Here is a 22,113-nt window from a genome sequence, read left to right on the forward strand (position 1 = left end):
TTTTCAGCGTGAGTCGAAACGATATCACTAAAGGAACACCCTAGCTCTATTTTTAGATGCAAGGCTCATTGGGCTCAACACAAGAGCAATATTCTCCACATTATCGCTCTAATCGGAATTATTGGTTGTATCTTTAGGTAGGTTTGCAAACATGTGTACTTCTCATTGAGTCTACCTTATACTTCAGCCGTTTGCATTTCTCGCGATCCCAGAAGCTCCCTGTGATCTTAACTAGCATGCGTTTTAGAATTCTAAACATAGGTTTCTATCAGGGTACACTCTAGTCGACGGCTGGGCGCCGCGGACCGCTGCAGAAACCTATGTTTAGAATTCAAAAATGCGTGGCGCGACAATTGGGGGCACATGATTCTGCCGCATTACAGAGAGTGTCTGGTGTGCCGTGTCGTGGCTTCGAGCGGCGCATCCGGTGCTTCAGTCAAAGTTAATTCAGTGTGCGTGGTTATTAGTTTCTGTGTACAAGCTCGGCACTTGAAACTAGCACACAGTTGGCTGTAAAACTGTACAAAGACACATATGATTTTGTACTCTCTGCTTGGTCTGTGTCCGAGTCGTACATGTACGACTGAATGCTGTACCTCTCACTCCAGCTCGTTCTCGCAGTTTGCCTGTCAGACTCTGTTGCAAACGCAGAGCGGGTGAGCTCATGGCCCCGCCCCCTTGTTACGTTGGCTGGAAGCCGAAACTAATTTACATGTGAAGCAACACACCCATAAATCAGCAAACTGTGGACACGCCCCCAACATGACACTTTTTAACACATTATAATAAAAAAATCTGAATTGTGTTTTAAACTGAACCTGAACTGGCTCACTCAGAAGAACCATAATATTAATATTAAATCATAAAAAAGAGGTAAACTATGGGCCCTTTAACACAGAAGCACGTAAACGAATTGCACATGGTATTTAGTTGACAGAAACCACTGAATTTAGATTTACTGAATAGAAACGTTGTTTAACCAAGTCCCTCTGCTATTGTTTTGCTTCACATATGACATTTTGAAATATTCATTCATTCATTTTCCTTAGAGTCCCTTTGTTCATCAGGGGTCACCACAGCAGAATGAACCGCCTACTTATCCAGCATATGTTTTACGCAGCGGATGCCCCTCCAGCTGCAACCCATCACTGGGAAACACCCATACACTCTCATTCACACTTATACATTATGGCCAATTTAGCTTATTCAATTCACCTCTAGCGCATTTGTTTGGACTGTGGGGGAAACCGGAGCACCCGGAGGAAACCCATGCCAACCTGGGGAGAACATGCAAACTTCACACTGAAATGCCAACTGACTCAGCCGTGGCTCGAACCAGTGACCTTCTTGCTGTGAGACGACAGTGCTAATCACTGTGTCGCCCATTTTGGAAATGGATGAATATTTTCGATTAGTTTAATTCAGCACATAAAGTAAAAGATATCTTCTGCTTTGCAAAGTTTTAAATAAGTAGCTTTTTATACAAACTTTACCTGGTAAAATCTTTGACGAAATCACAAATTATAAACCCGTTTTTTCAAAAACTGCATTGGAAGACTACCGTATCACATGCAGCTGTTCGCTTTAGAAATGTGTGACTAATTATTTCACCAAGCACTCTGGTCTATGTCAATCCCAGAAGCTCTCAGGATGTAATGAGGGCAGATGGCCGAACTTCCGCTATGTTAACAGATGCATCTGTTAATACGGCAGAAAAGCGCTTCAGTCTCTGCTGTCGTCTGTCTTTGGCTGAGGGGTGAACAGACCTACAGCCCTCAGCACAAATCATAACAAAAAAACAGCCAAGTCATGTCTGCACGGCTGCTCACATAGGTCCACGGTTTAGTTAAATAACATTAGTGTGATACTAAATGTGCTTTGATTTGTTTATTTCATCAGCATTGCCTGCATTAGCAACCAAATTTACGTTTAATTATGAAATGCAAGTAGGTTTCAAGGAGGGGCATTGGTGATGTCATCCATAAAGTTAATTTTGTTTTGTGTTATAGTTAAAATGTTCTCTTTTAATGTTAAGAAAAATGTATATTACTGTTTATTTATTTAGCTTTTATTTTGTTTTCTATTTATTTAATTATTTACACACATTAATTAAACATTTTGGTTCTTCATTATGAATAGAAATATTTTATTTTGCTCAACTGTTTGAATTAATAGCATTAAAGCACAGACATTTTAAAATAAGAGTCCCACAGAAAATTATTCATTGGATTAATTTTTTTTTTAAGTTAAGTGTTTAGGTACACCTGTCCAACTGCTCATTAACGCAAATTTCTAATCAGCCAATCACATGGCAGCAACTCAATTCATTTAGGCATGTAGACATGGTCAAGCCGATCTGCTGCAGTTCAAACCGAGCATCAGAATGAGGAAGAAAGATGATTTAAGTGACTTTGAACGTGGCATGGTTGTTGGTGCCGGACGGACTGATCTGAGTATTTCAGAAACTGCTGATCTACCGGGATTTTCATACACAACAATCTCTAGGGCTCACAGAGAATGGTCCGAAAAAGAGAAAATATCCAGTTAGCAGCAGTTCTGTGGGCGCAAATGCCTTGTTGATGCGAGAGGTCAGAGGAGAATGGCCAGATTGGTTCGAGCTGATAGAAATACAACAGTAACTCAAATAACCACTCGTTACAACCAAGGTCTGCAGAAAAACATCTCGAACCACAAGTCGAACCCTGAGGCGGATGGGCTACAGCAGCAGAAGACCACACCGGGTGCCGCTCCTGTCAGCTAAGAACAGGAAACTGAGGCTACAATTCACACAGGCTCACCAAAACTGAACAATAAAAGATTGGAAAAACATTGCTTGGTCTCATGAGTCTCGATTTCTACTGAGACATTCGGATGGTAGGGTCAGAATTTGGCGTCAACAACATGAAAGCATGGATCCATCCTGCCTTGTATCAATGCTGGTGGTGGTGTAATGGTGTGGGGGATATTTGCTTGGCACACTTTGGGTCCATTAGTACCAATTGAGCATCGTGTCAATGCCACAGCCTACTTGAGTATTGTTGTCCATCCCTGTTGTCCATCCTTTTAAGACCACAGTGTACCCATCTTCTGATGGCTACTTCCAACAGGATAACGCGCCATGTCATAAAGCGTGAATCATCTCAGACTGGTTTCTTGAACATGACAATGAGTTCACTGTACTCAAATGGCCTCCACAGTCACCAGATCTCAATCCAATAGAGCACCTTTGGGATGTGGTGGAACGAGAGATTCACATCATGAATGTGCCGCTGACAAATCTGCAATAACTGTGTGATGCTATCATGTCAATATAGACCAAAATCTTTGAGGAATATTTCTAGTAGCTTGTTGAATCAACACCACGAAGGATTAAGGCAGTTCTGAAGGCAAAAGGTCCAACCCGGTACTAGCAAGGTGTACCTAATAAAGTGGCCGATGAGTGTAGTATTAAGAATATCTTAAAATTTGTAATTAATTGTATTTGATATGATAATTCAGTGTAAAATTTGTATTCTTCCTCGGCTGCCTCATTAAAGAAAAGAAACACTAAGAACATTATATAATGTTTAATATTTACAGTAGATTTTCTATTAGTAATATAATAAAACAAATGAGGCTGTCACAGTGGTGCAGTGGGTAGCACGGTCACCTCACAGCAACAAGGTCGCTGGTTCAAGCCTCGGCTGGGTCAGTTTCTGTGTGCGTGGGTTTCCTCCGGGTGCTCCAGTTTCCCCCACAAGTCCAAAGACATGCGGTACAAGTGAATTGGGTAACCTAAATTGTCCATAGTGTATGTGTGTGAATGGGTGTGTGGGTGTTTCCCAGTGATGGGTTGCAGCTGGAAGAGCATCCGCTGCATAAAACATATGCTGGATAAGTTGGAGGTTCATTCCGCTGTGGTGACCCCTGATTAATAAAGGGACTAAGCTGAAAAGAAAATAATGAATGAAAACAAATGAACCGCCTTTTCTAACTAGCACAGTTCAGTGTCATTTCACCTTTAATTCATATTAGTATGTATAATTTTATTTGTGCATGTCTTTAAAATATCTTGAATTAGATTTGAAAAGCTCTGCAGAAACTGGTCAGGAAAGGAAAGAGTCAGGATTTCACAGTTTTGACAAAGTAAACTTGTCATCTTACATGCTAAGAAATTAATCTTCGAGAAGACAAAACATGAGCCAGAAATCCTTCCATAATTAAACTTTTCCATGCTATACATTACAGACAGCATGACTTGTTCAGTTCACCACTAAACCTCCTTCGCATTCTCTCTGATTATGGTGGACATTTTGACTTTGGTGCCAGCTTTCCCGGCTCTTGATAGCAGGGTTATGATGTTTTGACTGGGTTTGGTTCAGCATGCGGGCTCATCTGCAGAGCTCGGCTGGAATGTGGCTAGATTAGCGAAGCGATGACGTTAAATTGACTGTTTAGAAGCTCTTTAATCCCTCAGAGAGATGTCTAAATCAGGCTTGGGTGATGGCAAAGATTGCAGAGTACGTACTAACACACAGTATAGTCTACTGCCAAACATAGTGGCAGTACAAATGAAAATATGACTAGCGTAGCACACCCACGCCGTCGCGCACTAGCCTTGTTGCTGGGGTAAAAAGGCAAGTGGAGGAGGCGAAGTAAATGAAGTCCGCACACATCCTCGGCTCTCAGCTGCCAGAAATGTTTCACTGACAGCGTGAAATTGGTCTGAAAGCCCGGCAAGAGGCCGTGAAATGTGTGTCAAAAGCTTTTACGCAGCGGTCACATTAGCCGAGGCAATTGAAATAGAAACCTGCTGTAGGATTTAAACACCTCTTTTTTGTGTCAAAGAGTTAACGAAGCGCTCGATTCAGGCTTCTAAAGCTAGCTGGCTAAATTGGTGCTGCCCTTCTGCCACTATGGTGTAATTTCCCCATTTTCCACTGAATAAGAGCTTGTTTTCTCACTCCAATTTCGCACCTCTAATTGCTGTATTTTTCCTCAACCAGCGTCTTTATTTTGCTTTTTTCCCTCAGCAATCTTTTTCAGCATTGCGGTCAAGGGATTTTAATGTTGTTAGAGGTCAAGCATTCACAGCAGTGCTATTTCTTTGTACATTTTTGTACACTGTTAAAACGTTTTTATACCCAGAATTTGCTTATATCTTTATATTTTTAGCTTTGACTTTAGTTTAAATTTAGCAATTATGTTTTATGAATATTGTTTTGATTTTTATTTATGGATTTTGAAACTGAAAATCATACACAGATAAAATAAATTTTATTGATCAAAAAATATTTACTTATCCATATACCCCTACAATAACAAATGTGTTTAGCCGGTTTGGAATGGAGCAGGAACAAGCTTAAAAAATTCTACTTTTAATATTGTGAATTTTTATGTCATAATTTTTTTTGTTTAGTTGGTAGCATTTTTTATATTATTTGTAATATTTAATTTAATTCTAAGTCAAGATGTTGTTTCACATTTTGCTTTAAAATTAAATGTTCATTTATAGCTTTAACTTAACTAATGAAAACTGTTTTTGTAGTTTAAAAGTTTTAATAAGTTTTAATTAAACATTTTTAGATATCATAAATAGAATTAGATAAATAAATTAGATATCATAAATAGAAAACATAATTAATAATGAACAAAAAGCACCTTATTAGGGCTGCATGATATTGGATAAAATCTAACATTGCGATATTTTGTGATTCTGCAATATATATTTCGATATGAATATAATCACCAGATGACTTGATCAGGAACACATTTTCCGACCTTTTCCGAATGCATGAATAATGATGGTTGATTCCTTTACTTGAAAGCTCAAATTTGATTATCGTAATTTGTTTTGTTTACAGAGTTTGATGTTTACTCTATCGTTATTATTCAAACCTTAAAGATGTCGATCTACCTTTACCATTGCACACACTTTGTAACATTTCATCAAGTTTGCGAATCTCTTTAACATTTATGTTTATTTTATTATAAAGACTTAATTATATTCCTTAATAGTTTGTTTAAAAATCTTTAATAATTATCGATACTGAATGATATGAAACATGATATCGTGATTCCAAGTCTAACAGTATTCAGGTACAGTAATTGAATAATAAAAATAAAAATAATTCAATAAAATTAACCATTATTAAAGTTACAAACAGTACAATTTCTTAAAATCAACAGTCACAGGCCTCAAAAACACATAAAAATGATAACTTCTATAATATAATAATACATAGACTCACTCAACATTGTATATTCTGCGATGTGACTGTTGTGAATGCTCACAATGCAATATCGATGCTAAAATGATGTATTGTGCAGCCCTACATCTTATCATCTTTTAGGAATAGTTTTGGGATTTAGAAAAGTGTAAAGAAATTTACTGTTGACACTTGGATTTTCTCTTTCCAACAGCCAACTCAAACCTCTTTCAGTAATAAGGTAAAGAGAGTTATTAAAAATATTTTTTTATGTCACATTCCCATTGTTTTGACTATAAATACAACTATAAATATACATTATTAAAGATTATTAAATGGAAAATAACATATTTAAATAGTTTAATACCATTATGTTTCAGTTTTAAAAACTTTACTTTTTAATTAAATCTTGAAATCTAAAGCTTGCACTTCGTTATATTTCTAGAAAGTTTTATCTTTTCAAAGATTAAATATTTTGAGAACAATAAATGAATTACACTTTGAGTGTGATTTTGTTCTGTCCAGTCAATCTGTCTAGGTGTGAGTTCTTTTATGACAGTTTTTGCAACTTCATTTTTATAAACTTTTTGCGGACAGCAAATGTGCTGGAATCTCATCAAATACTTGCCTCACAGACAAGACAAATATATCTACACAAAGCTTTAAATCTCTACTTTTAAGAGAATCAACTACACTTGAAAATAAATGATCTCTGGTTTTATAATCTGCGAGAAACTAACACAAAATACAGTCTGTCCCGTCTGACCTCCACCATTAGCAAATCACATGATGAAAAGAAAATCACGTAATGGCAACCACTTGAATGCACACAAAAGTCATTTTGGAAGGAGATTTGCCATCAGGAAAAAGTTGGGAATTATTTCAGAAAACCACTGTTCGGACTCGTGACAGAATTATGTCTGATGGGGTGCACCATAAAGGAGATTGGTGTCGTGTTCTCTTTAACTTCTAATGCACATGCGCATTATCTTGGGCAGTTGCATCACCATACTTTTTTTGTCATGATTTGAACATTCATTCATTAACTTTCTTTTCGGCTTAGTCCCTTTATTAATCAGGGGTCGCCACAGCAGAAGGAACCACCAACTTATTCAGTATATGCTTTATACAGCGGATGCCCTTCCAGCTGCAACCCATCACTGGGAAACAACTATACACTCATTCACACACATACACTACGGACAATTTAGCTTATTTAATTCACCTATAGCGCGTGTCTTTGGACTTGTGGGGAAAACCGAAGCACCCTGAGGAAATCCACGCAAACATGGGGAGAACATGCAAACTCCACACAGAAATGTTAACTGACCCAGCCGAGGCTCGAACTAGTGACCTTCTTGCTGTGAGGTGACACTGCACTACCGCGCCACCCTGATTTGAACATTTAGAAACTAAATGTAAAAGACTTAAAATTTAAAATATGAAATTTCAAATTCATAAATATGAAATTTAACCATGAGCTTGGCAGACAGTTTTGGGGAATTCGATTCTTCCCCAGTCAAAGAGATTTGTACTTCAAAGTGTTCATCAGCCAATAAGAATCAAGCACTCAACAGCGCTGTAGAATAAAATTAAATGATAAATTGTATATTTCAAATTAAATATTATAAATTAAACAAAACAAATATGTAGTATTCCTGCAGACAGTGTTCTAAAAACAAGAAATAGTGACTGTAATGCAGTATACAGTCGAAAACGCTAGAAATAGTGACTGTAATGCAGTATACAGTCGAAAATGCTAGAAATAGTGACTGTAATGCAGTATACAGTCGAAAACGCTAGAAATAGTGACTGTAATGCAGTATACAGTCGAAAACGCTAGAAATAGTGACTGTAATGCAGTATACAGTCGAAAACGCTAGAAATAGTGACTGTAATGCAGTATACAGTCGAAAACGCTAGAAATAGTGACTGTGATGTAGTGCAGTCGGTCAAGCAGTCACAAGACAACATTACAGAATCAGAGAGAGGTAAAAGCCTTCCTTTGTGCCCTCCCAGCTTGTCTTTTCTTTTAGATGCCCCAATTTCACTGTCACATGCATGTGGAGACCTGCTGACCTTGCGTTTTATCGATTTGGATGATGCTGCAGCTAACATAAGATTGAGTTTCATATTATGTAGCAAGATATTGATGTTCTTAGAGTAATACAATACACTACTTTGTTGAATTACTTCTCATCGTCTCATTTGCAATCATTTGCTGTTTCACAATAACCTAGACTCTGTAGCTTTAGTCTGAGTTGCAGAGTCTGAAGTGCAAACTTTATTGGACTGAATATGCACTGACAAAAGTCTTGTCATCGGTCCCAGTTGTTAAAGCACCCAATGATAACTTGGCTTCTAGTCAATCATTTGTAAAAGTGGCAGAAGGTAGATTTTTCCAATGAATCATCTGTTTAACTGCATCCCAATCATTACAAATACTGCAGAAGACCTATTGGAACCCGCATGGACCCAAGACTCTTACAGAAATCAGTCAAGTTTGGTAAAGGAAAAATCATGGTTTGGGGTTACATTCAGTATAGGGGCGTTCGAGAGATCTGCAGAGTGGATGGTGCTACCCATTACATTACAAACCACAGGAGAGGGTGAATTCTTCAGCAGGATAGCACTCCTTCTCATACTTCAGCTTCCACATCAAAGTTCCTGAAAGCAAAGTAGGTCAAGGTGCTCCAGGATTGATATGAACATTATTGAGTATGTCTGGGGTAAGATGGAGGAGGCATTGAAGATGAATTCTTAGACTCTTGATGAACTGTGGGGGTCCTGCAGGAACGCTTTCTTTGCTATTCCAGATGACTTTATTATAAGTTATTTGAGTCACTGCAGAGATGTATGGATACAGTCCTCCAAGCTCATGGGAGTCAAACACAATGTGAATTCTTCTTCCACAGCACCATGACTTTATATTCTTTACTGTACATTATTTCCGTTAAGTGATAAGACTTTTGTCTGAGTAAAGTCAAACCTTACTGTCCTAATTAAATCATTAAAAACCAAGGCATGATCATATTTTATTTTGGTAAAATAAGCATAATCTAGAGGCCTTTTGCCTTTTACATAAGCCACTTCTTATATCAAATGATCAACAAGAAGTCAAGTTAGTATTTTTTGTTCCTAAAACTTGTATAGGCAACAAAACTTTTGCCAGGTAGTGTAGTGTATAGTATTTCAATCTTGATAGTATATTTTTAAAAATACTTGATGATATAATAATTATTAAATAAAATTGGGCATGCGCTGGGCCAAAGTGATGCAAATGGTAAAGGCATGGTCCAAAGCAGGGGTGTCCTGCAGATTTAAGCTCCAACTTACCTTAACACACCTGCAAGGATGTTTCTAGAAAGCCTAGAGCTTGATTAGCTAGCCCAGGTGTGTCTGATTGGGGTTGGAACAAAACTTTGCAGGACACCGGCCCTCCAGGACCAAGTTTGGACACCCCTGGTCTAAACGACCCTCTTTTGTCTTTGGGTGATACTTTCAAGCTGGTCAAGTGGCAGGACGGGTTCTGACTCCAGCACTTCATTTGCACGCTTTGTTTTCATGCTACTAATATGCTGATGAGATCAGGGCTGTGGAAATGCAATTTACCCTCCATCTTCACCTAGCCATTCCCCTCCTCCTAAAAACACTTTATTATAGACTCATTTTAGACTTGCTTTCAGTGATAAAACTCGCAGACTGCAGACCTTGTAAGAGACTCCAGTAGGCTCTTGCTGACTCGTGGACGCTGTATGACTGCAGACTTACCAACACATCTCAATAAAGGAATTCTGCTTGTTTCAAGTCTCCTGGACTGGGTTCTGTTCTCTCTTCACTCATTTTTTTTATTTTTTCTACAGAACTACAATTCTTGTAATAATCAAGGAACTTTACTGCTATGGCTACAGCAGGTTCAATGATATTTTGCATCGTTTGGAAAAAAGTCCCTAGCTAGGTAACAGTGCTGTGAAATATCATAGCGCCTGCTACAAATGGTACGGCAGCAAATTCCCTTGAATATTTGTCAGAATGAAAGTAAAGTTTTAAGCTATATCTGCCTAGAAAATGGCAACTCTTCATTTTACTTTACATTTCAGTACACATCAAGTCATAAATTATTAACATAGTTTTTTTTTTTTTTCGAGATGCCAATGGTCTAATCCAGGGGTCACCAAACTTCTTCCTGGAGGGCCGCTGCCCTACAGATTTTAGCTCCCACTCTAATCAAACACACCTGAACAAGCTAATCAAGGTCTTATTAGGTATACTGGAAACATCCAGGCAGGTGTGTTAAGGCAAGTTGGAGCTAAACTCTGCAGGGACACCGGCCCTTCAGGACCGAGATTGGTGACCCCTGGTCTAATCCAATTCCATGATTTATGCTAAGCTAAGCTAAAAATGCTCCCAACCGATCTGGAGATCAGCTGAATGCATTCAAAAATTGTAAAACTCAAATGTTTAACTATAGGGGAGCTGTAAATGAGACTATTTCTAAAAAAACATAAAGCGTTCCTTTAACCCAACTGTTGGGTTTGTCCATATTTAACCCAATGTTGGGTTACGACAACACAGCATTTGGAGGAGGGTAGTTGACATAAAATGCATGGTATCCTGTGGTAAATCCATTTTAGAAGGCATTTTAAATTTAGAGAATACGTGAATTATGCAAGTGGCGCAGCATTATATGAATGAAGTTTGAAACTTTGGAACCTCGCTAATGCAAATTCAGTGAAGTTAGGCCATTTTAGGTCATCCAGCTCTTAACACTTGGAGGGAAGTGTTGCTCGCTGACCTCTGGAGGTTTGGAAGTGTTTCAGTGTGTCTGAGCTCTGCGTTGACCGTCTGCACTCCACAGATAATCCCTTGATTTCCTTCTGTTTCACTGGAATTTTCAATTGCAAAGTTACATTCTTCTGACTGAAATCCCTGCTTGTTTTCCCCACAGCATATAGTGCGCTCTCAGGCATGTGAAGAGTGTTATGTGAGTCATCTGGTTGACGTTTTAATGCATTTGACACACTTTATATTTGAAGCATGTTCGTGATGTGACATGGTCTCTCATAAGTGGATTAGGGAACTTGCAGTCAGATGGTGTCCTGGTCTCCAATATCCTCTTAAAGAGCGACTGTAAAGATCCAGTCATGCTGGGATTATGCTGTGTCATGCACGTGTGCAAATGGGATTGCAATTCTAGGTTGCTGACGATTTCAACTTGATGTCTTCCTGCCCTCAATTTTATACATCTGTAAAACAGTATTACTGGTCAGAGATGTTTCTGCTGGATTAGACTGTAAACGTGGTGAAACGGTCAAATAAAACGGAATTATGCATGTGATGAACTTGCAGCTCATAAAACAAATGTTACAATGAAAGTCAAAATTAAAAAAAAAACAATAAAGATCTTTCAAATAGGACTGTGTGGTTTATCCATGTTGCAAATAAATATATAATTTTAGCGAAAAAATAAATAAATAAATATATATATATATATAGAATTTTTTTTTTTAATTTCTGTGGAAGTTTTTTCTGCTCTGTCTGAATTTCCTTGTATTTTTCTTGTTCTTTTTTGAGTTTTATGTGATTAAAAAATTATATACACTATTATTGACAATAACAACAAACAAATAGCTACTTAATAAATTGTTATAACGATACAAAATATAATAATACTTGCGACAATACATTATATGCACAAAAGCAATTTTACTCAACATTTTATCAGAACACCTTCAAGACATTATTGAAATTAAACATAACCACTGGCATTATGATTTGTTTAAACATTGGAAATGTTATATGTATAATTATCTTTTATCTTAATAATACAATACATTCAATTTGATGTCCACATCATACTAAATTGACAAAAGTGATGTTATATGTAAGGAATAAAGTATATCCAGGAAGTTGTTATTCCAGAATAACGCCCGGCAGGCTTATCAACAGACAAGCAGATGCGTATGAATGTGGATGTAATTCGAAGTTTATTTAGAGGTTGTTAACTAGGAATAACATACCTTGGATTTCCCAGTGATGGGCTGCAGCTGGAAGGGCACTTGTTGCGTAAAACATATGCTGGATAAGTCGGCGGTTCATTCCGTTTAATAAAGGGACTAAGCCAAAAAGAAAATGCATGAATGAATGAATGAATGAATTAACATACATTTGAATGTCGCCACTGACCAATCAGAATTAAGTATTACAGAAAGCTGTGTAATAAAATTTGACAGCATACTAATTAACTACTAATTAATTCAACTTTAATTTAACTTGTGAAAATAAAATGTCAATATATGGGTCAAATAATCTTTCATTGTTAAAGATAAAATGACATAAAAAGTAAACAACATATTTACTCTGACCTGTACTTCATACTAAATTTTCATCATACTAAAAAAACGTATTGCTGACAAATGTGTAAGAACTAGTGAAAAACTAGTAAGATTAGTGAAACTATTTAGTATATCAGTTCTGCACTGTGATCCTTATAGTCTTTAAATGTTATAAAAATTGATACTGTGTCCAAATGTGCCTCTCAAGATTTTGGGGTACATAAAATATTGTTACACGGCTAAAATATATATATAGTTGCTCAGGAAAAAATATAATGAATCAAGACACATTCTATTCTACATGAAATAATGAAGCTGTTTTAATACCCCTTTTCATTTTTAACTCTCATATACATGTTCTTTACCTCAGACCTCTGTTGAAAGCTGCATGCTACCAATGAGCGCCACCTAGAGCTCACAAACCAAACTGTTTTGCTCTTAAGAACTTTACAGGACTCTTCTGTGTGTTTCAGATGTGAACGACTGTGCTGGTCAGCCCTGTCTAAACGGAGGCACCTGTCAAGATCTTGATGGTGACTTCAACTGTAAATGTCCCTCGCCCTATGTAGGAAAACACTGCAATCTGCGTAAGTACATAAACACATGCACATTCACAGTTATAACATATTGGGCGTTTCAGTCGATGACTTCATTCAGCACACGATGTCTGTGTCTCCCCTGTGAATGCACTCATCACACTGTTTATCCATCTGTGAGCCTGTTTTGACTCTTCAACGCTTTAATGTCTGCCAGGCCTGTAGACCGATATTAAGTCTACAGCATATTTTTCAAAAATACAAGTTCAAAAAAATAAAATAAAGGTATTTTAAATAATGTTGCTCAATGGATTCATGTTACCAGTACCAATACATGGCCACCCATACGTTACCCCCAATTTTGGGATTGTGAATTAATGGGATAGTAATAACTTTTAATATATTTTTTGTAGTTTTCTTCCTTTTTTTTTACAAGGAACAAATCTCTTCTTTTACAAACCACATCCTCATATAAAGACTGGCATTTTCCTTAACAGGCAGTTTCTGCAGCATTTGGTCCACTGAAAGAAACCGCTGCAAAATGGAACTATAAGTTGCCATATTGTTGCAAAACATTTTAAATAGTGTAACTGAGGAGTTTTGTATTTTGAATGGAATGTGTATCACTTACGTACATGCGCTCAGAGCAAGAAATCACAAGAAAAGAGATACAAACCTTGACTTACTCATGTTGCCAGATATTTACATTTACATTTAGTCATTTAGCAGACGCTTTTATCCAAAGCGACTTACAAATGAGGACAAGGAAGCAATTTACGCAACTATAAGAGCAGCAGTGAACAAGTGCTATAGACAAGTTTCAGGTGTGTAAAGTCTAAGAAGCAAAGCATTAGTAATATATATATATATATATATATATATATATATATATATATATATATATATATATATATATATATATATATATATATATAATTTTATTTTATTATTTATTTATTTATTTATTTATTTTTTTTGAGAGAGAGAGAGTACAGTTAGTGGTATAGCCAGAGAGGCAGTTCAGATTAGAAAGGAAAGTGGAGACTAAATAATTGAGTTTTTAGTCGATTCTTGAAGACAGCAAGTGACTCTGCTGTTCTGATGTAGTTAGGGAGTTCATTCCACCAACTGGGCAGATTGAATGCGAGAGTTCAGGAAAGGGATTTCTTCCCTCTTAGGGATGGAACCACGAGGCGACGTTCATTCACAGAACGCAAGTTTCTGGAGGGCACATAAATCTGCAGAAGTGAGAGCAGATAAGAAGGAGCAAAGCCAAAGAGGTCGCTTTGTAAGCAAACATCAGAGCTTTGAATTTTTTTGAATATTTGTGGAAAAAACAGCGGCTAATAATAAATCCACTGTAAAAAAGTGACTTTACTTAGTTTACTTTAAAAATTGAGTAAACCTGTTGGTTTTAAAGTGATTATTTGACTTTCTTTTTAAATAAAAAAAGTAAACTCATTGTATTAAAATTTTAAGTAAACAAATGATGTGCATAATTTTAACAATTAAATTAAGTCAACTTTACAGCTCCTCACTTTTACAGGGTGTCCGGGGGTCTTAAAAAGTATTAAAAGTTGATAAATCAGTATAGAGAAATTTAAGGCTCTTAAAAGTATTAAAAAGTCTTAAATGCTATTTTGCAAGGTATTAAACTTTATATAATTTTTGAATCTGCAGTGTTTCATGCTAAAGTTTGCCTGAATTAAATCTGCGAACATCAGGATGCTGTGTAGTTTATGAACTCAATAAAATCCTGCAAGATTTGACATCATGGTGCTTTGTTTACTGCAGTAACCAAGTCAACACCATTATTTCTGCAGCTCTATAGGCGCCAACTTGCTGAATTAGCTAGATTTAATAGATTTTTATTCAGTATATGAATAATGTTTTAGTTTTAGATTAGTTTCTTACATTAATGTTGATATAGTAAATATACTGTAAGTTAAAATCTCGCCAGTGTTTCCAGTTGAAACTTAAAGTGGTTATAACATGGATCTCAAACTCAATTCCTGGAGGGCCGCAGCTCTGCACAGTTTTGCTCCAACCCTTAACAAACACCACTGATGCAAATAATCAAGTCGTTCAAAAGAATCTCAAACCCCTTAATTAGTTGCATCAGTGGTGTTTTATAAGAGTTGGTGCAAAACTGTTCAGAGCTGCAGCCCTACAGGAATTGAGTTTGAGACCCATGGGTTGTAAGGTCTTAAAATGTATGGAAAGAGTCTTAAAAAGGTCTCAAAAGGTATTGAATTTCACTCTCTGATACCTCTATATACTCTGTTTTAGGTATTTATTTTTAGGTAAAGTAACTTATCGCTTTTTACTGTGTAATAAAAAAGGTGTAGGAAGTAATTCCAAAATATAGCTTTTAAACATACATATATAGTTCTTAATAACTTAATTGATTTATAAGTCAAGCTTAAACAGCAAGCCTATATAGACCCTTAAAATAAGCAGTCATGGCAACACTACAAGTGTGCTAAAACCATGATGTTTAGGTTGTCTGTGGTTCAAATTGTAAACAAAATGATATATGAATAGTAATGAATAGTGAGAATCAGCAGCTATTAAAAAATATTTAAAGAAATGTTAAACAATAGTCAAGCTCGTATAAAAATTTGTTTTACTGCTTTAATAAACCAAATATATGCATATTTTATTATTCTAGAATTATTATCTGGTTTTATGTAGAATTCGCCACTGCAGACTGACGAACTAGCTTGCAAGGGTCCTCCATGTTGCCAGATCCCATTACTATAAGCATTGCATCATTGACTTCTATTTTTGTGAAACAGCTTTAGCAAAGTAATTTATGCATTGATAAAGTGACAAATTGAAGGCTGGGGTCAGAGGTTCCAGTCCTGTTTGCAAAATACAAGATTTTAACTTCTTTTTGAGGGGATTTTTAGATTTTTAGTTTTTTTTATAAAAATGTCTGCACTTTATAACAAACACTTCACTTAAACAGGAAGCAATCAAAAAAGTCTGCACAGATAGTTTATCACTGAAGAAACCACTTTTGGTAAGACAAAGGCAATGATCATCATGATATTATCTGTACGAAGTGGTTTTAAACGCTATCAAAACATCTGTAAAACAACAGAAACTAAACTGGCCAGGATGAAGGCTACACTTAATTAAGATTTCATTAAGTTTTTTAACTGCGTAGTTTACCATTTACCAAGCCATGCTAAAATTATTAAACATTCACAAAGAGCAAGCTCTTATTTATCACTCATACACCAATTCATAATGAAAATGTTTTTGTTTTTTAATTTAATAATTTCTGGATTTTATTTTTCTTTTTTAAATATTTCCCAAATGATGTTTAACAGAGCAAGGACATTTTCACAATGTCTCATAATATTTTTTCTTCTGGAGAATGTCTTATTTGTTTTATTTCAGCTAAAATAAAAGCAGTTAAAAAAAAAAACATTTTAAGGTCAATATTTTTAGCCCCTTTAAGCTATATTTTCTCGATAGTCTACAGAAAAAACCATCATTATACAATAACTTGCCTAATTACTCTAACCTGCCTAGTTAACCTAATTAACCTAGTGAAGCCTTTAAATGTCACTTTAAGCTGTATAGAAGTGTCTTGAAAAATATCTAGTTAAATAATATTTACTGTCATCATGGCAAAGATAAAATAAACCAGTTATTGGAAATGAGTTATTAAAACTATTATGTTTAGAAATGTGTTGAAAAAAATCTTCTCTTCGTTAAACAGAAATTGGGGGAAAAAATAAACCGGGGTGCTAATAATTCTGACTTTAACTGTATATAAATCCCTGTCTACAGTTATGTCTGTGTCTCTTCTGTGACATATGCTCATCACACTCTCTCTCTCCATCTGTGAATCTGTTTGTCTCCTGAGCATCTGCTTATGTCTGGCTCTTTTTCCCAGGATGCATCTCTCTGCTGGGAATGGAAGGAGGAGGCATCGCTGAGTCTCAGATCTCTGCGTCTTCAGTGTACTATGGCATTCTGGGACTGCAGCGCTGGGGGCCCGAGTTGGCTCGACTTAATAACAAGGGACTTGTTAATGCTTGGACCTCTGCAACGCATGACAAAAACCCCTGGATTGAGGTAAACATGTTTTTTCAGTTAAATTTTTTTGCTGTCTTCAGTAGTTTGTTGATAGTAATTCTTGTTGTATTTCCTGTTTTTCTGTTCTGACTGTAAAACAACAGCCTGGTTTGGTTCGTGAACAGCTCAAATTTATGTACAGCTTTGAAAAAAAATAAGATACCACTATGATTTAGAGTTATGTGTTTGAGTAAAACATCATTTTTGCATTGTTCTGCAATTTACTGATGACATTTTCTCCAAACATAAATAAAAAAGAATTGTTTCCGGCATAAAACAATTTTTTTTTATTTATGTTAGACTACACAATAGCCATATTTTTACTTCAGAAATGTAAAAAAAACTGGTTTGCACTCTACAAAAATAAAAACATCTGGGTTTTTTAAATATCTTTTTTTAATAAATGATAGCGGACTTTTATAGAATAAAACAAAGATTTACATTTTACTCAATAAATCCAGTACATCCACAGAAATTGAGAATTTAAATGTTAATTTTGCATAGTTGTATCTTGGTGATGAAATTTTTATCACCCAAACTATACGCATATACTAATCTACTCATTAAAAACTAATTACTGTATATGTTGGGCTTTACTGGTTAAACGCATATTTGAGCCCAAAATTTCAACATTTGCCAAACAATTGACTATTTAATGACTGATTTCAAATCTGGTTTTATAATAGGTCAACCTGCAGAGGAAGATGCGCTTCACTGGCATCATTACCCAGGGTGCCAGTCGCATGGGCACAGCCGAGTTCATCAAAGCCTTCAAGGTGGCATCCAGTTTGGATGGACGAACCTACACCATGTACAGACCTGAGGGCCAGAGCAAAGATATGGTAATAATTCAGTCATTCTTTTAATAATAAAATACAATATTTATTTAGTTTTGTATAGTTGTGTATTAAATAAAATTGTTTTACAAACAAAATTCACTGATGCATTTAAACATTCGGCCAATTCAATAATCAAAAAAGAATCTATCTAAAAATAATTAATAAATTGTTTTAATAATTATTTTTTTAACAAAATATTAAATTAACAACAGATTTGATACGTCTAAAATCAATATAAAAACTAATAAGTTCAGAAATAAACATTATAATTCATTTATAATGATAATATTGTATACAAAAGATGTTTATGTAGTTTTACTTTATTTTAGTGCTGTTTGGTTCAGACTTCAGTCTGACTATGGATGTTTTTTTTTCAACATTGGGTGGATTTGGTTGGTTACAGTTGAAGGAAAAGAAAATGTAGAAATTATTTTCCTATTTAAATCTTGAAAGTTAGTTAAAGTTTATTTAACTTCACCTGCATAGTTGTAAACGTATCTTAGGATGGATTGCCATAGTTTAAAAAAGACTGCAAAAGGGGTGAAACAATAAAACGTTAACAGAAAAGGAAATGAAATAGGCAAAATAGGCATTTTAAAAGTTACAGTAAAAGTTTGAATGTTGTCTTCCTCCCTATAATATAACACTGCCCAAATATTTGCATTTGAATAAGCATTCGTCAAGCATTTAATATATACCAGAAAAAAGCCAACATTAAATGTATCAATTGTGTTCTCCAGATTTTTGTTGGAAATATGGACAATGATGGGACAAAGACGAATTTGTTCGAGCCTCCAATCATCGCTCAGTTCCTCCGGATTGTTCCTGTGGTGTGCCGTAAAGCCTGTACTCTAAGAATGGAGCTGGTTGGCTGTGAACTCAACGGTAAAATCCCAACGACAACAACAACATGGCATGTTCTACATTCTCATGAATAGATTTATAGGAGCTAAAACACAAACATCTCCAGTAGTATAGGGTAAAACTGCTATGGTTTCATGGGGGAAAAAGTGATCATCATTTCCTGCTCCTCTTCATTTGTGGTGAAGTCAAAAACCGCCGTGTGTTTGGGTGAAGGAACTAAGTCAGATGTTTGTAAACCGAGACATAAAACTTGAAGACATTTGACTTATTTAGCATGTGACAGAGTTTTCAGCTGCATGCAGTGATGATGAATCACACTGGGTAATTTCTGTGGTATGTGCTTAGTACATGTCGTTCTTCCTCTCTGCTAGCATTTTAGAAAAACGAGCTTGGACTTGATTATATTATATTATATTATATTATATTATATTATATTATATTATATTATATTATATTATATTATATTATATTATATTATATTATATTATATTATATTATATTATATTGTTATATTGTAACATCTATATAATCTTTTTGTTAAATAAATTTTGGGCCCTATCATACACCCGGCGCAATAAGGCACAAGACATGTTTGGCGTGATGTGTTGCTATTTTCAGACCAACGCAACCCTAATTTTCCTGTTTTGCACCATGTTTTTGAATAGCAGATCCATTTGCGCACTTTGTGGACTCATGGGTGTGCCAGTCTAGAAAGGAGGTGTGTTAGGGTGCATTTTTGCCACGTTGCTATTTTGAGGAACTAAAATAGACTGTGTAATTAAACAGCTGAAAGCTGGTCTAAAGCCCAGTACAGAGCACGTCAGGTGTGCACCTTAAACGCTTACATATTGCTTAATGCACACAGGATGTACAGCAATACACAAATATCTTCACAAAGGAAAAAGAATAAAATTATTAAAATATTACAAAAGTTATTATCATCTACATCTTCATCTCGGGGGGCTTTTTTCAGTTTATTCATGAAAATTTGCTTTTGTTCAATGTTATCATTATTAGTATTATTTATTATATGCATATTCATATTTGTTTTAATAAAAACAAGCTTAGATTTGTCCACCTGTCAGGTTTTGGACCATATGGGGCATAGGATGTGGGTTTGGATATAACTCAGTTTTTTGACCACACTTCGGTATTATTGTTTATTTATTCGTTTGCTGGAAATTAGAACTGAATTTAGAAATAGTTTTGAAACAAATCTTTGCGCTTAACAAACAAAATTAAATATGTAGACTAATGGATGTTTTCAGTGGAGTGTACAACACCGTTTCCTCATTCATGAAAGTAAAGGAGTAAAGTAAAGAGAAAGTAAAGAGGCTGAATAAGGGAGGCTCATTCTTTATCCTCGTGCTGCAGATGGAACTGTTTTCTCGCTAGTGAAGTGTTCAGTTTTTACACTTACAAAGTCCGCCATGTAAATAATAATTGCGCCATGGTGCGACACAACGTAGACCATGCACCGCAGCACATACTGTTTTTTTTTGGTCCTTAAAATAGCAAAAGTGGATTCGGACACAGCGTTAATGCTTTTTTGCGCCCTGCGCTTTAGACTTTGTGCCTAGATCATTAAAAAAGAGCCCTACAGGCTGAAATGTTACAATTTTATTGGAGAATATAAGGCAAAACTTTTATATTATATTATATTATATTATATTATATTATATTTTATTATATTTTATTATATTATATTATATTATATTATATTATATTATATTATATTATATTTTATTATATTATATTATATTATATTATATTATATTATATTATATTATATTATATTATATTATATTATATTATATTATATTTTATTATATTATATTATATTATATTATAAAACCAGTACACTAATACACTGATACTAAAATATTCTAATACAGTAACATAATTTGCCTGACGTAACCTGATATTAATGCATCAATTTACATATACTATTATTTACTAATGCATTATAAAAAATTCACCTAAATGCATGAAAAGTAGTTTAAGCATGAAATTGATCAATTAAACATGATCAATATATTATGCTTGATCATCTGAGTGAAACTCTGACTTTCAGCTAATATAATGTTGCGCATGTCAATGTCTCATTCACAGCATTGCCCACTTCAATCCTCCATGTGTGTCTTTGAGCAGCTTCACATACACACACAGCGCGACTGTCGCCTGCATGCGCTTCACACACTCTCGACTGCATGACTGCTGTGGTTTGTGCTGCTTGTGCTGACGCTTCCCATCCATCTCTCTGCCACTTCCCTTTGTCCACTGTCTCACTTCACAGTGTATTTGAACACGACAGGTTGCTCCGAGCCGCTCGGCGTCAAGTCTCGACTCATCAGTGACCGGCAGATGACATCATCCAGCGCTTTCCGCACCTGGGGCATCGAGGCCTTCACCTGGCACCCGCATTATGCCCGTCTGGACAAACAGGGCAAGACCAACGCCTGGACGGCAGCTACTAACAACCGCTCCGAGTGGCTGCAGGTGAGATGGGAAAAACTTTTAGGGTTGTAAAAAGAGCATGGATGGATGGATGATGGAAAGATAGACATGAACAGATGAATAGATGATAAATAGATCAGATCATAGATAGATACATAGATAGACAGACAGACAGACAGACAGACAGACAGACAGACAGACCGATAGACAGATAGATCGATAGATAGATAGATAGATAGATAGATAGATAGATAGATAGATAGATAGATAGATAGATAGATAGATAGATAGATAGATAGATAGATAGATAGATAGATAGATAGATAGATAGATAGATAGATAGATAGATAGATAGATAGATAGATAGATAGATAGATAGATGAACAGATACAATGATGGATGGATGGAACGATAGATGGATAAAGAAATGGATGAACAGATGTTTAAATGGATAGATGGATGGTTCTTAGATAATGGATAGATTGATGAACAGATTGATGGAAGGATGATGATAGATGACAGATGGAAGGTGGGATGGATGTTGGATAGTGTGATGGAAGGATGAGCATGGATAGATGGATGGGTAGATGGACAGAAGAACAGATGAATGGATGATAGAAAGTTAGACATGAACAAATAGAAAGATGAATAGATGATAAAAAGATCAGTGAATGGATGAAAATATACTGTAGATGGATAGACAGAGGAACAGATACAATGATGGATGGATGAATATATGTATAGATAGACAGATAAACTGATGGATGTATGGATAATGGAAAGTTAGACATGAACAAATGGA

The 22,113-nt window shown here is 35.6% G+C and overlaps 1 protein-coding gene across 2 annotated transcripts in view; it reads left to right on the plus strand.

Annotated features, from left to right (window-relative positions):
• Positions 1-22,113, plus strand: part of mfge8b (milk fat globule EGF and factor V/VIII domain containing b) — a 48,351-nt gene that overhangs the window by 17,782 nt on the left and 8,456 nt on the right. Inside the window, exons 4-8 of one of the 2 annotated variants that reach the window (XM_056451589.1) lie at positions 12,997-13,110; positions 16,970-17,151; positions 17,838-17,993; positions 18,731-18,875; positions 21,151-21,353. In XM_056451589.1, coding sequence (XP_056307564.1) covers positions 12,997-13,110; positions 16,970-17,151; positions 17,838-17,993; positions 18,731-18,875; positions 21,151-21,353 — 800 coding nt within the window. The remainder of the gene's footprint in view (positions 1-12,996; positions 13,111-16,969; positions 17,152-17,837; positions 17,994-18,730; positions 18,876-21,150; positions 21,354-22,113) is intronic. The other variant, XM_056451590.1, reaches the window with a different exon arrangement.

This window comes from Danio aesculapii, chromosome 25 (genome assembly GCF_903798145.1).
Source record: "Danio aesculapii chromosome 25, fDanAes4.1, whole genome shotgun sequence".
Classification (NCBI taxonomy): Eukaryota; Metazoa; Chordata; class Actinopteri; order Cypriniformes; family Danionidae; genus Danio; species Danio aesculapii.